Source organism: Poecilia latipinna, unplaced genomic scaffold (assembly GCF_001443285.1).
Source record: "Poecilia latipinna isolate Pla-1442-1.1 unplaced genomic scaffold, P_latipinna-1.0 Scaffold1965, whole genome shotgun sequence".
Classification (NCBI taxonomy): Eukaryota; Metazoa; Chordata; class Actinopteri; order Cyprinodontiformes; family Poeciliidae; genus Poecilia; species Poecilia latipinna.
In genome coordinates this window covers 39,542-57,422 of record NW_015114581.1, presented here as the reverse complement: position 1 = coordinate 57,422, position 17,881 = coordinate 39,542, and the positions used below count along the sequence as shown (strand labels likewise).

Below are 17,881 nucleotides of genomic sequence, written 5' to 3'. Positions count from 1 at the left end.
GCGGGGGGGGTTACTGAAATGAGATTTAAGGGGAGCAACATGCCTGTTTTTATGTTACGTCACATAACACACATCTGAAGTTGTTTCACTGAACGCTTTTTTGTAAAATCGAATAATTAAAATAAAGAGAATGGATGTCATGTCAACAGTATTTTTAAGTTTTAAATTTACATTGTTTTTTTTATTAGAATTGTCACAACTACTGCCTTTCGTTCTCAGATTGTTGTTTATATATTTATAATGTGTATTTTTGTTATTTCTGTTTACTTGTCTTGTCATGATTTGTGCTGCTGCCTTTCTTGACCAGGTCACCCAAGTGAAAGAGATATCAATCTCAGTGGGATTTTATCTTGTTAAATAAAGGTTTAATAAAATAAATAAACAAATAATAATAATAATAATAATAATATGAAAACTGAGAAATGCTCAAACTGAGCACCAAACTGCTAACATGAAAGATTTATGAAAAATAAAACTCCAAGCTTTCTCAAAACTAACAAGTTTACTTACTTATTTAATTACCATTTTTGCAAATCATATGTTATATTCGCATAATTGTGACAAATGTAGTGGCTTGAAATCAATTAAGTTGTGTTTTTATTTTTTTTTGTGATGACTTCCTGAAGGTGGAGCGTTGGAAAGAGGAGGACATTCTTAAAGCGACACAGGCTCAATTTCAAGCCATTAAGTCATATTTCATATATGCAAGATTTTTATGACAACTGAAGGTAGCAGTTACTTGATTGTGCTGTAAAACTATTCTATGTGGCTGGGAAACAAATAACACTGCCCCTTTAAAAGAAAACGGAGATACTGAGGTGGCTGTGGAAACTCACCCTTTGACCCCTGGAGATGGACACCTTCCCCTGAAATGGTTAGAACAGCTTCAGAAAGTGGGTGGATGATGCCATTCTGATAGGAAATGTTTTAGGCGACTTTACATTCTTTATTTTTCTTTTGTCATCTACTTTCTTATCTTCTGATTCTGTGAAAGGAAACCAAAAGGTCAGAACAAACTCTGAACTGCAGTCTGATGGGAAGAGGGAATGGAAACGCTGGAGACGTTTCCCATGATTTAAATCGAACCCGGTCTTTTAGAGACTGAACGCAGCAGTTGAGGTATGAGCTGAAGTATTTTTGGCACTGCAGCTGAAGACAAACAAACGGAATGGTGTTTATCTAGGATGGGCTCCTCTGAGTGTGGCATGAATAGAACAGTATAACAAGAACATAGCTTTAAGGCTGTACACTTCTATAGCTGCCATTTATGGTAGTTTGTTGCAGTTGTCTCTGACTGTACTGCTATTCACTACTGTTTTGACTTCCACCAGCTCTCCTTGAACTGTCCATGACTCTGCCGCTCCAGCCGGACTGAGTCTCAGTAGTCCATGCTATGAAGCTGGTTCTTCCTGACGTCTTTCCCCTGCAGTGCCACAGGAAGCAGCGGCAGGTTCAGGTCCGCCACCCGCCGTTGTTCAGAACGCAACTGAACAGAGTTCCTCTTGTCGCCGTCAGTCCCTTCTCCCGCCGGTTCACCTTCCCCCGCCGAGGCGAGCTCTTTCCTCCTTCCCCTCTCCTGCCTGAGGCTCTTTATGATCAACGTGTGTTGTCTCTGCGAAGGGAAAACCGGTGGTTTCGACCCATTCACCAGAAGCCTAGGTGGTCCAGGCCGACTCAGGCCCGTCCACGTCTCCTTCCTGCCTCGACCGTCTTTAGGCCCGACGTTGCGCAGACGAGGCAGGAGAGCGGAGGGGGACGCCTGTGCGGTCTTGGTGGAACCCGGCTGCCCTCTGTCCACGGAGAGTATGGGTCCGGTCTCCAGGAGGATTCCCGGAGAGACGGTATTTTTCTCGGCAGAGTAAAACGCCTGCAGCTTCTCCAGCCGCTCGTTGACGCTGAGGCAGTGGGAGTTGTCCTGGTGGCACTTGTCCCGGAAGCAGTCCGACCCTGGGTCCGCCGCGCCGTCCGACTGCGTTGTCCTGAGCGGGTGGGAGTGTCGGATCGGTCTGGACGCGACACTTTCTCTGGTTGGCTCGGCTGGTAAGGGGACATGGCAGGGAGCGGAGTCACAGAGCTGCGATGTTGAGCTTTTCGGAGGGGAAGCGTGGACGAGTTCCCTGTCTCCAAACACCGACACTGGAACAGACATGCACACACAGAAGGCCACTGAGTACAGTGTCTAGCAAAAGGATTCACAGCCCTAAAATATTCTCATGTCATGTCACAACCATTTGGCATATTTTGTTGATATTCTAAAGGTGACCTATTGTGCTTTCTAGAACAAGTTAGGAAAGATCTATGTCAACACACTTTTCAAGTTCTAATATACGTCGATGAAAACCATGCAGAATGTCACTGCCACCTCACAATAATGACCAAATCCTAACAAGATACCCTAAAATATGTTAGTAAAAAGCTAAACGGGTTTGAATACTTTCACAGAACTCTTTACCTTCAGGAAACAACGTATCCCTGGTGTTGATAGAAATGGTCACCTCCTCATCAGTCGTCCCGTCTTCTGCGGACAGAGGTTCGGGGGAAGGAGGGTCAGAGGGCGAAGGGGGTGAAGTAGAGCGGGGAAGGTGGGGCAGAGCGGGAGAGGGTGGACAGTTCTCGTCATCCTCACGGTGGCCCTTCCTGTGCAAATCCGTGGTCTTCCTCTTGTTCTGACTTCTGCTTGTCTGCTGGACCTTCGGCGACTTGTTGAACTGCTTCAAGCTTTTCTCCATTTTTGGTGAGTTCTGCCAATGGGAAGGAGTTGATTGTCAAACTCTGTGGTCAGAAGTCAATGAAGAAGGGAAACAAACGAGTAGACAACGCAAACACATGTACTGCTCAGATTTCAATCAAATTGCGAGACATGGAATTGTGACCGTGTGATGGTCATAATTTAGCCTAAATAAAGATGTTAAGAGGCAGGCTTAGTTAGCCCATCTGAACAACATTTCTACCACAACTGGTCATTAGTACACAACCTCACAAACTGGCGAACTCTATCAGTGGTTTGGGAACAGCACTGTTCAGGACAGGAAAGCTCTCCAGCATGTCATTAAAAACAGCACATATCATCTGCGGAACCTCTCTTCACTCACTGCAGGACATCTACATCACCCGGGTCACAAACGGAGCTAAAAACTTCATCTGGGACTGAAACTCACCCACAGCACAACTTGTTCTCACTTCTGCCTTCTGGTAGTCGTTACAGAAAACAAGGACAAACAGCCTGAAAAACGGTTTTTATCTGCAGGCTATATCAGGCTTTTAAACTCAGTGTGACTTAATATTTTGAGTGTTTTTTAATGCATGTGACAAGTATGTTTTTTTAAACTTATTATTCTTCACTTATGTGACTTTAAAGGTGTTAAGTGGACCTTCTTGAGTGCAAATTTTGTTGCTTGTTTTTTTTTCTTTTTTTATCTGTTCTGACGGGTTTTTTTTCAGTTTCTACTCTAGTTCTTTAATTTTCATCTTTCAACCACAATATCAAGTTATTTAGAGGGAAGGTAATGTCGTCTTTTGAAATGTCTCCTGACAAACAATTTGCTTAGATGTATTTACCCCAACACCCCACAGGGACAGCTCTGATACCAGCTTCACCTTTTGCTGAGTCTTGGTTTCAGTGTTGCTTCTGTTTCTCCATGTCGTTTTGCTTGGAGGTGTCCTGCCGTTGTTCTCGAGCTTCTGCAAAGTCAAACAAAAGGCATCGGAAATGTCAACAAATCTTCAATTTAGATAGGATATATCATTCTATGCAACAGGCCTAAGTTCATTGACCCAAACCGTTTATCCAACACCAGATAGATAATTGTTCAAATTACCCAAGGGAGTGAAGTCAAAGTATTTACCAATAGAAACAGTGTTTTCCCAGTGGTAGATTTCAGTATGGGCCATGTAGGCAGTTGCCCAGGGTGTCATCAGAAAGGGTCATGCACAACAAGGATATGAAGCGCTCAAAGGCTGGGATGACAACAGACGATCTCACACTGAGTGAGTGCAGAGCAGGAGTTTATACAGTCAGCAGAACAGGTGGGAGCAATCAGCAGCCAGCAGGACGGGGTGGCAGGAACAGGGAATTCATGGCAACGAGGTCTGGTTAGTTTGGTTTGTTGAATCATTAAATGATTCATTTAGACTCTCTTCCTCTATGAACCATGGAGACAAACCTGGGGCCAAGCCCAGTAAAACGAATCTAGAGTGTCTCTCCCTTACCATGAGTAATTTGTTCTCACTGTGCACCCATCCATTCAGCTGGAACCACCTGACTGTCCCACAGCCTGTGACAGAACGTACAGTACGACCCTATCCAGCTCTTTTACCTTGTTTCCGCTGAGCGGTACGGCATGGGCCTGTGTGGTTTAGCGTGCCATTTCATGGCCCGCACAACACTGCGCCATACTGGTGCGACAGCTAAGACGACGACAAGCTAGCCAGCTAGCCATGGGCATATAAGTGAAGGCGACCCCGGAATGCCGTGTTACGGGTTGGTTGTATGGACCGTTTTAATCTTTCAGAATAATGTTTAAAAACGTTCTGAACCTGATCAGTCTATGAACAATAATAGAACATCAAGAAGCAATTGTGTTCCCTAATTTCACCATCATCTAAACAAAACAAAACAAAACAAAAAAACACCATAACAAAATCCCTAAAATCTCTCATGATGAAAAGTCTTTGGTAGGTTAACTCAGCTAAATTTTCATGACATGTCCACACGCCGGTGTGTTTTTGTGTCCATGTGTTGCGAAGCATTAACCTTGCTAGCCTTGGCCCCCTTGTGACTCCTGTTGAACTTGTTGAGCAGCAGGTGATAGGAGGCCATGACAGCAGAGGGTCTGTTGCTGGTGACCGTTTTGATGACTTCAGAGAGGGAATAACCCAGTGTCTCTGTCATGTGAGCCAGCACAGATGAGTTAAGGTCTTCTGGACACAACCTGGGAAAATAAGAGCGTAGAAGGGTTGAAAACCGTCCTGAAAAACAAAGGAGAGAGAGCAGCCATGGGTCCACTGGGACTGGTAAGGAAGGACATGTCACTGGAGGATGTTGGTTGAGCGCAGACCAGAACTGGAAGGCTTCTGTTACTCAAGTGGGGCAGAGAGAACGGATTATTCCCAGCCGCAGCCATACATGATTGCATTTCCACAATGCGTAAAGTGACAAAAGGGTTTTAGTCATGCTATAATATTCAGAGCTGTCACAATGCAGACCATAAATTTTTTTTTTTTAAAAGTTCAATTTGTTGGAATACATTCAGTTCTTCTTATTGGTTCCTCTGCCCACATCCAAACACTGCTGCAAAACATTTCCAGAGCTAAAAGAGAGAACTCGTGTTTTCCCTTTTCTCGGTCACATTTAGAAAAGGAGTGAAACACTTCGCAGTTAGGTTTAAGTCAACTCTAAGGGTAACTGATGCCGTGTGGTACGACTACCTGTTTTTATGTGAGAGTGTGTATAGCGGTTTCTTGGCATATCCCTCGCTGATCCATCTCTCTTCCATCGCCTCTCTGACGCTGGGTCTCTTATCTGGGTCTGGCTCCAGAAGAAGCATCATGAATGACACGGCGTCTGCAGCATGAGCGAAGTCAAATCAGAACCTTTGATTAAATATCAAAAAGTATTTTTAAATTTTTTTTGTTGTTGTTGTTCTGGATGAGAAGCAGCAGAAGGGTAACCATGCAATTTAACAAAATAACTTGCTCAGTTATAAAGAGAAAACTCTAATAGTAATTATTACTTTTCAATAGTTCAAGAGAAAGAGAGCAAAGACTTATTGCTTTAATCAAATTATACAGTACTTAGAAATTTCAGTCAGCTAAGAAAAAAAATGAACAAGATTAGGTTTAAAAAGTAAATTACATGTCTGGTCTTCCTGTGTTTACCTCTACAACGCCACTGATTTGATCTCGTCACAATAAAAGATGCGAGCCATGCTGAACTCCATCACTCAAAGAGGAATATCATGAGCTTAAATGTTATACAATGAGTGAAAAAAAACAAACAAAAAAAAACTTTGGTCATAGAATTTGTTTAATAAAAATGAAGACAAAAATAATTACAGCAAACTAATAAAGCACTGCAGGTGTAGAAGTCAAACTTATGTAATATTGAATGAAGAGCATAAAAAGAATGGCTTAATTTGATTTTAATTAATATCAGAAACAATTATTATTTCAGAAGGCAGTAATGCTCTGACCTTTGCTGATGTCACCAGGGACGTTGCTAATGTCCTTATTGACCATCTTCTGGTGCAGCTGCTTGATGTTGAAAGGTTCGACAGTGAAGGGCAGGGTTCCCGTTAGCATCGCAAACATGCTCACGCCTCTGTACGACAGCAAGGCGAAACAAAAATACGAGATAATATTAGTGTTTCTATGACAGCAGAAGGAAAAGTGAGCTGGTTTTGACACGGTTGGGACAAACACAGTGAGAATTTGTCACGTACATGGACCAGACGTCCACTTTGGAGTCGTACTTCTTGTGAGCTAGCAGCTCAGGCGCGGCGTAGGCAGGACTTCCGCACTGCGTGTTGAGGAGCTCCAGGGATAAAGAGTCTGACTTCAGAGTGTTGCTCAGGCCAAAGTCTGTGGGGAATCGGTATTTATGCAGCGATGCAGTAAACAAAGATAGTTCAATTTCTGGATGTGGGACGTGAACACGTTTCAACATACCTACAATTTTTATGTTATTATGCTCGTCCAGGAGGAAGTTTTCAATCTTTAAATCTCTAGAAAAGAAGAAGAAGAAAAAAAAACACACCTTTTTTTTAAGGAATCAAAAGAATACATTTATATATTATTGTATTTTTTTAAACGGTTTGTCCATAATTTTGTTGGGAAGACGCAAGGAAAAAATGGTTTATGATGAGACAATTTTCAGCTTAAAGCTTATGATGTTTATAGAAATCCATTTCTAAAACTGTCACTGTGTCTTGACTGTGTAATATCAGACAATCTGTTAAAATAAATTCAGCTCCTCTGTCTTCTCTCAGGAGTCCACTTTTCTTGGGAACACACATGGTGAGTCCTGGTGTGGTAGTACTGGTTGTGCTAAGCTGCTCAAATTGCTAAGACATGATGCTAGCAACAGTCTCTACAATGTTTTTGCCTTTGTTTGAAACATTACTAATACACTGTTCCTGTTTCTTATGCTACATTTCTGAACTGGAATCGGTTAGGATCTGTGTCGACATGTTAAACTTTAGAAGATTGGAAATCAGCCACTAAATTCTGATTGGTTTAGCTGTAAAATTCTGGAGTTTTCCGTCAGTATTTTCTGCTAAAGGAACCAGTCTGACGACACTGGTTTGGCCTTACTCAACTTTATCTGTGTATTTATAGAGATCTGGTTGAATAGGACTGTTAGCAGCAGCAGCAAGAAAGCTAAGCTGCTAAATTTGGGTCTTGGGTAGAACTCAGGTCTATTTTCCCATTTGGTAATTTAGGAAATTAGTTTGCTCAAACCGTTAAATCGCTTTTTAAAAAACCCTCCAAACTGAGCGATTTTCAAGTCGGGCTAACCAGCTGATGTTCTGGATTTATTTTCAACCATCAGCAGAGAACGGTCTCTGCATCTAGTTGATAAAAAGTTGTATTACTCCCCTCATTGTACCCCAGCCTCGTCGCCATCAGGCAAGGCTTCGAGCTATAAAACTACTGGCTAAATGAAAATCTGCGGTTAGGAGTGAGAGAGACCCCATAAACTGTAGCCTGGGAATCTGCCATGTTTCTTTCATCTGCCTTCATCTAAGCAGCAGACACTCAAAAATCCAGAAATCCTTGCTTGAGCAGCCCGAGGGAGGTTCAAAGAGAATAAGAGGAAGAAAGAGAGAAAAAAAGAGAGAAAGAAAACCAGCAAGAAGGAGAAGGAGCGAAATCGCACAATGTCGTAAAGCAGAAAAATGTATGTGGTGAACTTATTGAATGTGGGTGGCAGGAGGTGTGTTTAAGTGCAAAATTTCCCTCCATTTCCAGTGTGATCATCTCTACAGCACTGTAGTGTCGAGAAAGAGAGTGTGTGTGCGTGTGTGTGTGCGTGTGCATGTGTGTGTGTGGATGCGTGGGTGGGTTTGACAGGGAGAGGTGCTGTTCAGGAGTTGAAAGCGATGTCGTTCGGGGACTTCATTAGAGAGGAAGTTCATGATGTTGTGATGATGTGTGAATCATGGCGCCGGATCAGGATGATGAAGTCACCGCCTGGTAATCACATTCCCACCTTGAGAAGAGCCAAGGATCCAAACTGAAGCAAAATGTGTGTGTGGATGTGAAAGTGTGAGAGTAATGGTTACCTGACACCGACTCCATGTCTTACTCTGAAGGCTGTTAATGCCCTGCAAACTACTACGATGTGTGTGTGTAAGTGTGTTTTCTGACAAATATGGCTTAACAGGTTTGTTCCACTGTGATCTTGTCTTTATGATAACCTTAAGTAAAATATCACATTTTCACAGTGACATTGTAGTTAAGTTATGTACATAAGTTAGCAGATTGATCCCATAGTTTATCACGGGACTCATAGTTAAAACCAGTCAAATTAAGGGAAGGGGAGAATTTGTTTTCCTTCCCCATGATTTACCTCTGTTCCAAATTAAAAGGACAGAAATATTTTACCATTTCTCTCGACCTCTCAATTAGATCTTGATCAGATTTATATCCAGACTTTGACTAGGTCACTCCAAAACCATTTTGTTTCTGCTACAAAGGCTCAACATTCACCTTCAGCACTTTATGGCTCCATCAAACCAAAACTTTGTCCAAAACTGGAAGCAACAAAGTAGTCCAAGACCATGAGACTACCTCCGCCATGTTTGACAATCTATATGATGTGCATTAATATACTGTATTAATTTACACTACATGCAATAGAAATCTGCACAATGGGATTCACTTTGTCATAAAGGTTCTAAAATAAATGGGCTTTTCAATGATATTCAACTTAATTTTTCCAATGGGTTGTGTAAATCATTAAGATATATTTTTAATTTGAATGAAAATAATGTGAAAAATACTTGTGATGTTAGTTTATATGGAAATTTTTATGATTTTCTTTTTATTGTATATGACTAATGTTTTTAACCTGAATAAGTTGTGTTAAAGAGGCAGTATTGTGTGTTTTCCAGACACAGCATGCCATTTTAAAGCACAATCAGGCAGCTAACTGAAGGCAACTATGTTGCCTTCAGTTGTTATGAAAATGCCGTATGAGTCAAATATGACTTAAAAGTAATTTAACTTTGTAATTTAAGGCCTTGAAATTGGGCATCTGTCTCTTTAAGAAACTCCGGCTCTTTCTGCAGTTCCACGTTCAGGAAGTTCACAACGTCTATTAACCCTTTAACAAAGTTTTTAAAAGAATTTCACTGAAAAGTAGATGCACAGTTCCACCAGGTGTTTGCTAGTTGTTGCTGGCTAGTCTGAAGGAGCTCATAGAGTCAGTCACAGGGGAGGCCTGCTTTAAAATGCAGATGCCCGGAAGCTTGGAGGAGCAGCTTCTTTCTCGAAGGCAGAGCTAAGTCCATCCAGGCGTTCTGCACAGCTGAATGGTTGCCATGGAAGATTAAAGGATTTCTCAAACATGCACAAAAGGATTAAAGCCAAACTCCAGGTATGTTTTTGGTAAGGAAATCACTTTATAACATGATGTAAAGCTAAAAAAAAGTACATTTTACATAATACTGCCTCTTTAAAAGCAGACTGGATGTCAGACACTTTGTGTTTCTCCTAGTGTGTGTGGGTGCGGGTGTGTGTGTGTGTGTGTAGTGACCTGTGCACAATGCCGTGTCTGTGCAGGTGCTCCACCGCGGAGAGGATCTGGCGGGTGTAGCGCCGCACCTCCCTCTCTCCCAGCCTCCTCCGGTCGCAGATCCTGTCCATCAGGTCTCCTCCCGCACACAGCTCCATGGCCATGTAGTAACTATTCTCCGTCTCCAGGGTCTGACACGCAGGATTTACACGGTACATTAACGTTCACACACTTATTAACAAGAAGGTGTTGTTTTTAGGAGCGTTTGTTCCTTTTACCTCCAGAAGAACCACAATGTGAGGGTGTCGGACCATTTGATGGATTCGAGGTTCCCTTTTCATGTTTTTCAGGACGTAGGAGTCTTGGCGTGCTTTTTTCTTGTCTATCACCTTAATGGCCACCTGCACACATGATGGCAAACAGTTAGACAAGACTTTCAACACAGTTGCATTCATAGTCCCTTATCTTTCAAAGTTTATATGAGTTATTGGGTGAAAAGTGAGCCAAAAAAGTGAGTGAGGACACAATTAATCCTCCAAAGTAGAACATGCAACTTTTTGTTACTCTTCAGATTTAAAAGAGATGGTTTTGTTAATGTCTTGGCAATATAAGCAGTTTCTAAGATGCAACCAAGATTACATTTTGATATCCAAAGGCCTCTGAAATGTACACAAAAAAAAAAAAAAAAATTGCAGGGAATTTGATTTTTAAAAAATTGATAATACCTTATTTGAAGGGGTGTGCATAAGACTCACATGACACTGTCATAAACATGACATAACACCTGTCATGAACATGAAGGAGTCTTTATGAATGTCTTTAAAAGTGTCATTGTTATTAAAAGTGTCATAATAATGACACTAGGATTTTATTTGTCAATAAAGTCTGAAAAATTTTGGCAATGTTACATTTAGGCATTATGTTGTGTCTGGTTATCACATGTAATCCACATAAAACTAATTCAAGTCTGTGGTTATATTCAAGGAGCATTGCTACTTTTGCAAGACTACAAGAAGAGCAAAATTAGCACATGCAAAATTGCTCAATTTCAAGCTCAAATTGATTTTTAAAAGCGGGACAATTTGTATGAATGAACATTAACATGTAAATACATGAGAATTTCCATCTCTAAGCCCCATTGGCAGGTTGATGATAAAGCACAATAATAAATAACACTACAGAATAAGAAGTACATAAACCAACCTTAAAATCTACATGTCTTTGCGTTCACTCAGTGTTGGCATTAAACTGCAAGGAGAATGGGTATTTAGATTATTTTAACATGCTTTGGCCTTAAAATTGCGCAAACTGAAATTACAAGACATATGCACACGGATTTCACTACAAAGCTATTGCCCAACTTTGAGTTGGTATCAGAATGAGTCTATTTCACCAATGCAAAAGCTCTTTTTGTCGGCCAATCCCGTGATCAACAACCGGATGTTGCTGCTGGAGGAAAAGACAAAGAAGACAACAGGAAGTGGAAGAAAGCGCAGCGTGTTTTTTTAAACGGTGTATCGCGTGAACAAATGTATTCATGAGTGATTGTAATTGTGTTTCTTATGTAATGGAAACATGGCAATTGCAAAATTGTGTTGTTTTTTTTTCACATTAGCGGAATATTGACAAAGGAAACTCGGCTAAAATCTTTGTTTCTGTTCTCTTATCGCAACATTTTATAAAAAACAGATGGTAAATCAGTTCTTTAGTTAATGTTTTTGTACTAATATAATGTTATTGTAACAATATACATGCTGTAGAAGTACAGCACAGATCTATTAACTCTGCTGATTGAGCAGTTGTTCATAAAATAGCCAGGTGTTGATGGATCTGACACATTTCTGCAAACATTACAAGGCTATAATAACAGGCCACTGACTCCCTTCAGACTCTTCTGTGTGTAATTATCTGCCACCAGACTCTGGTTGATACCATGTAATCATCATTTTAAAGTGTGTGAGATCTTTCATTAGACAGGGTGCCACCCTGCCAGAGTGTGCAGCTTCCACACCACTAGGAAAGCACCCACCTTCTCGCCGGTGCCGATATGCAGCCCCTCCATCACCTTGGCAAAGGAGCCTTTGTTGATCATCTTTCCGATCAGGTAGGACCCGACCCGCTTGGTGTGAGGGAAGCTCCTCAGCAGCTCCCTGGTGAACGTCAGGGAGGGTAGGGGCAGCCCCGAGGCTTCCCGCCGGGACTCGCCAACCCCCCCTCCTTCTGGGACTATCTCCTCCAGAGTGGGCTTCACTGCTGCAGCTGGCATCCCAGGCGAGGCCGGGCCCCCGCGCGGCTCCCTCTCACAGCCATGGTTGGGTCCACAAGCAGAACGGCTCTTGCAGAGGGTGCATATCACCAAGGAAAACAAACAAACCCCGAAGGACAGGAGGAGTTTCAGGAGTTTCAGGCCTCGGACACAGATCTGTGTGTGTTCCACGCTCAGGTGTAGGTCCCCAAATCCGAACTGCCCAGTGGATCCTTCCTCACATTATTCAGCTTTGACTCAACTGCTGGTTTCTTCAGGTGGCGGATCCGTCCTGTGTCTCTCTACCGGTTAGTGGATGATTAACCGGTGTGTTCTCAGGTCAGCTCTGGTGATGAGATGGACATTCTACACCCTAATCACCCTCCTCCCTGCCCCTGCCACAGTACACACACGCACACCCACACACACACACACAGGTACGCACAGTTACTCAGTAACCATTTGTAACGGCTTCATTTACTTCCTGAAGCCACTTTTTTTTTTTTTTTTTTTTTTACACAAGGATGGATTTAAAATGTATTATTAGCTTAAACAGTTTCATACTTTTGTCATGTTGCAACCAAAAACGTTATGGTTTTGCGTAATACACTGCAGATCTTCTTAAGTGTGAAGAGGAAGCAAGATGGTGCCTCAGTTTTAAGTTTTTTTCTTTTCTTTTTTTTTTTTACAAATAAAACTTTCAAAAGTGTCTTTTGGTGACACTTTTTAACTGAAAACCCTCTGAGGAATTTTAATGCACAAAAAGTAAAAAAAATAAATAAATAAAATAAAAAATAAAAGCCAACTAGGAATAAGTATTCTGCCATCATTTTGGCGCCCTCTGTAGCATGGCGCCCTGAGGCGTCACTTATTGTCCGTATCCACATCGTTGTTGGTTTATGATTCACAAACTGAAAACAGCATTTTAAAGTCTATTCTTTGAGCTGCTGGGAGCCAGTGGAAGGACTTTAGAACTGCTGTGATGTGCCCTGTCCTCCTGGTTTTAGTGAGGACGCCGACGGCAGCATTCTGGATCAGTGAATCTGTGACGACACTGTTGCAGTTAACAATGCAACTAAAGATAAATGCATGAATGAGTTTCTCTAGATCTTGCTGAGACATTAGTCCGTTGATCCTGGAAACGTTCTTCAGGTGATAGAAGGCCGACTTTGTAACAGTCTTTATGTGGCTCTAGAGGTTCAGGTCACATTTTTATCTTTATTTAATAAGCTTAACCTGGCCACCAGTCTCCTGGTGGTTTTCTGACCACATGCATGCTGTGTCCCCTACAATAGTTAACATTTCTGCTTAACACAGGCAGCAACAACAGCAAACATTCATTTTAACTCACGTATTTGTAAGTATTGTCATTTGTGGTTTCTAACATGCATTTCTGTTATCAATTTAATTAGTTTGATTTCTGAGGATGATGTCAGGACCTCACCCTTTTGTTTTGTAAGGTAAGGTAATTTAATTTATATAGCATATTTTCAGCAACAAGGCCTTTAAAAGTGCTTTACATGAACTGGAGTAAATACAAACAAAACAAAAAACAGAAGAAAAACAAAATGACAAAGTACTTCACAAGTAATAAGTAATAAGAATAAGTAGTTTGTGTTTGTGACCCCAAGTGGCGAATCAAACTGCAGCTCTACTCGTCTTCAGGCTTTCTTTCAGCAGACACTCTATTACTGCCACTCATTCATAAAGGTAGAGTTAGGGTTAAGGTTTCTAGAGGATTTGTGGAGTGCAAGCTAATAGTTGTCCCCTCAACCCACCAGAGTTATGGATCTGTGCAGCTCCTCCACTGATTCTCTAAATAACACTTCCCTTGCCAGAGCCAATAATACCCCGAACCTCTCAGTACTGAAGTGTGTTGTCTGTTTTGCTCCCATGTCTGTGTGGACCTGAGGCTCAGATTGCACCACGCTGGAGGGCGCTTTTCCCTCGCTCAGCTGATGAAAGGAAGGACAGAGCCCTGTATCCTGCATGTAACCCAATACAATCACACACACACATGAACACACACACATGAACACACACACACGCAGACACACACACGCACACACAAACACACATACACTCTTACACAACCTTTAAAGGTGACCTATTATTCTTCGTTGAGCAGGTCAGAATGGGCTATGCAAAACTTGTTCGCTACATTTGCACAAAATCATTCTTTGGATAATGACATTTTGGTCCGGTCAGTTTCGGAATTTTACAACGGTTAATCTTTGACAGGCAGAAATAGAGCCTCCTGCACAACCGACAAGAAAGCAACAAGGAGTTTCTGCACAACAACTTTTCCAGCAGCCATTGTACAGAACATACTGTGGTAAAATCAGCTGGCTAAATGTGCTAGAGCTCCGCTTGGGTTGCTAGGTGACGGGCGGGGCTTCACTGGTGTTGCCAGGTGAGTGGCAGTGTCTGCGGATTTGGGACTTAACAACCGGGAAGCTTTTGAAAAGGGTCATTTTCCAGATACGAAAAAACATTTATTTATTGCCAAATAAAATGTCTGGGTGTTCTTTGAAGCGCTTGTGTCGTTTTTAGAAGCAGTTGAGACGGAAATGGGAGCATAAAAAAAAAAACGTGCAAACAAGCCACTGCAGCTGCCGGCCGAGTCCTGAAGTCACCATGTTTAGAGGACGGTCGCGCTCTTCAGTTAGACTTTAGCAGCAGCCGAATCCAAATCCAAACACGTTTCAGATGAGAAACAGACCAACCGAGATCTGTTGGTGTTGGAAAAGGAAAAGAAATAAAAAAAAATATAGCTTGGGTTTATTTCCAAAAAAATGTAATTGCTCTTGAATGCAGGTTGGGAGACACAGGTGTGTTAAAGCTCAGGGACATCCACAGGTGGACAGTAGGTGGTGCTAGAGAGCATCTGGCCTTTTTTCTTCTGGACAAAAAGTGCCCTTCAGAAATAATCTATTTGTATTTATTTATTTTTTACAGCGTTGTGTGTTTCCTGCAGTAAATCTCACGCTGATAATGCAGCTAGCAGTTCCAAGTGGCACACAAGGTGCCCTTTTTTTCTTCTTTTTAATACTCAATCACCCGAATGCCTGTGCATGCCTCTGCTGCCGTCCATGTGGGAGAAGGTGTCAACAGATCCACCCTAATGCCGCGGAAGGGTGTCAGGCTTTACCTGGAGTCCACACCGGACAGACACAGGAAGAAAGGAAGGAAATAAGAGGGTAGAGAGAGAGAGAAGAAGAGAAAGAGAGAGAGTGTGCTGGATGAGGCAGAAGTCGCCTGCTGCATCCAGGGGTGAGAGGGCGAGGGATGATCAGATGGAGGAAAGTGAAAAGCAAGTCCAGTAATGTGATCGGCATGCTGAGTGAGAAGGAGAGAAACCGAGCTTTGCAACTGCAAAACAAATGTGAATTAATAAGACCTCAGGAGATTTTTTTTACATATATATAAAACCCCAGCTTTTCCTCGCTTAAATGTTTTGCAGGGGTTGTTCAGTCTCTCTCTCTCTTTGTGTTTCCATGGTTCAGAAAAGGTCATTCTCACTGCCAGAGACCACAGTCTATTTGTGTGAGCAGCTTTCATGCCTGCACATATATTTGTAAACTGTTTCCTACGGCTCTGCGGTCCGTGTTTGTTGTCGAGATGATGTTTTTCCATCGATACGCATGCATAAAAAAAAAAAAGAAAAAAAAAATCTTCTTTTGAATGATTCAAGAAATATAATTATGAGCTTGCACATATTCGGCGTGTGTGCACGCAGAGAAGAATGCTGGCCAGCCTTGTAGGACTTGGCGAGCTTCTCGGCGGTCGCATTAAATGAGAAGAGAAACCCCCTTCTGCTTCCTGCCTGTAATAAATGGATCCCCAGCAACCATTAAGGCATATTTTAACACCAAATAACTCCCCGAAACCACACTAAGGCAGACTTGGCCGACCCCGGGCCTCCAACCAGCCCCTTTGCTCTCGTTTCCACTACTTTCCTGTCATTTAGCTCAAAAGAAGAAGAAAAAGAAAAAAAGGGATCAAATATGAAAATTAAAGGTTCTTTTAATGGCACGGCTCAATGGTGGAATGGTTTTTACACAGATTTGCAACAAAAAAAAGAAAAAAAAAAGAAAGGCTGTAAAACAAAACAGTATCTCCTTTAAGTGTTTTGAGGTCTTTCTTTGCTCTGGCACGCAACTAATGAGAGTGGAAGAAGTTATTAATCACAACCTGAAATCTTTAACTCATTACTTCTGATGATAAAAAAGAGAATATTTGCTAGGAACAAGTGAGTGTTCTGATAAGACTGGCACTAAAAACAAAGAGATGGTTGTGTAAAATGGCAATAAGAGATTAAAGGTTTGGATTTTTTTTTAGTATAAATAATTCAATATCTAAAAAAAAAAATCTGTTTTGTAGATGACAATTTACAAAACAAAGTATTTCCCAGTACTTCCAAAAGAACCAGAGTAACCAGATTTATATATTCAGACCAATCTAGAAATAGTGACACAGTTTTTTCTTTTTGTGCTGTTTCAACCTCAATCTTAAATGTAGATCTGCTTTCTTGGTTTTATGTGGCTGATCCTAGGCTACTATGAATAGCGGTAGAGGCACAGGTTTTCAAAATTATCACAAGACTCGGCCATCTACTTAAAGCTAACGTATCGGACAGCTCTGGAGGAGCTGCAGTGATTCACCTCGATTAGATGGAAGAAGAAGATGTTGGAACCAGCAAAATACTTTAAGCAGGGGAAAAAGTTTGACTTTCCAGTGGGAAACAAACCACAATCAAACAACCAGAGTTACAATGGAGCAGATAAGATAAAGTATTTTATCAAAGTCCAGATAGAAAGGCAATTGAGAATTTGTGACAAACTTGAGCTACTTTGCGAAAGAATAACATGCACAAATGTCAGTTTCTAGAAGTTTAAGCAATACCACAATGCAGCTTTAATTGCAGCATTTTTATTTATTTTTTGTCTATTATGGTTTAGTAAGCCAACAGTTTAACAAGAAAAAATATCCTACAAAGCTTGCGGTTGTGCTGTGTCTCCATATTAGATACGGAACAAACAACACTGGCAGAAATGTTCCAGATTTGCAGATAGGAAACAGATTTATGCTCAATTCTCTTGACTTAGAAATTTCCTAAGTGGTTCACGAAGAAGGAAAGCAGAGTTTCAGCCTTTACATAAAACGATGTGGTGAAAACATTGTAATCTCTCTGATGTTTTCTCCGCGGCAGCTGTCACTGCCTGCCCTCTGGTGGATAAAATATAACACTGCAAGTTCAATTCTGCAAAAAAAAAAAAAAAAAAAAAACAATCAAAAAGGCAGCAGGTTGAAGGTGAAAATAAAAGGCCTTTGTGTTTGCGTCCTTATTCCTTATTTAACCTTTCTGTTCTTCCCCCCTCCCCCACCCACAGCTTTTCACGGACCTTCCAAAGGTCCTCGTTGTTCCCACAATGTCCTTGCAAAATGTTAAGGGCCAGACCAAAACAACCGAAAACCATATAGCAGCCAGGTTCGTCACCATCCCACAGCCAAAACGAAGCATACGGAATATTTGGAGTTGTCGTGTCGTCAGGTCATCGTTCAGATTCAGAAGCGATTTGATAACGTGACGGAACTCAGTTTAACGCTGCAGCTTCAGCAAAACCTCCTGCTTAATGTGATTGAACAGACGACACACGGATACAATGAAAACAAGCGCTCCTTCGTATGTGTTCAATTACTGCCTCAACAAAGACGTTTCCCTTTTCCTGGATTAAACTCTGCTAATCTTTGCTGATCTCACTGTCTCTCCGTAAATCACCACGGCTCTAGTTCTGTCGTTCTGCCTGGATGTGGTCGACCCCTCGCTCCCCGGAGACCTTATCGGAGGCTGCGGGCTCCTTCGCAAGTCCCCAATCAGTCAGCCGCACTCACCGCCG

The 17,881-nt window shown here is 41.8% G+C and overlaps 1 protein-coding gene across 1 annotated transcript; it reads right to left on the bottom strand.

Annotated features, from left to right (window-relative positions):
* Positions 1 to 699: 699 nt before the first annotated feature.
* LOC106935440 (hormonally up-regulated neu tumor-associated kinase homolog) lies at positions 700 to 12,358 on the bottom strand. Its single transcript, XM_015015903.1, has 11 exons — positions 11,766 to 12,358; positions 10,015 to 10,137; positions 9,758 to 9,927; positions 6,667 to 6,722; positions 6,441 to 6,579; positions 6,192 to 6,319; positions 5,428 to 5,563; positions 4,754 to 4,931; positions 3,598 to 3,681; positions 2,453 to 2,741; positions 700 to 2,136 (listed from the first exon to the last, which is right to left on the bottom strand). The coding sequence occupies exons 1-11, from the start codon at positions 12,000 to 12,002 to the stop codon at positions 1,379 to 1,381; spliced, it is 2,298 nt and encodes a 765-aa protein (XP_014871389.1). The 5' UTR covers positions 12,003 to 12,358; the 3' UTR covers positions 700 to 1,378.
* Between the last annotated feature and the right edge of the window lie 5,523 nt (positions 12,359 to 17,881).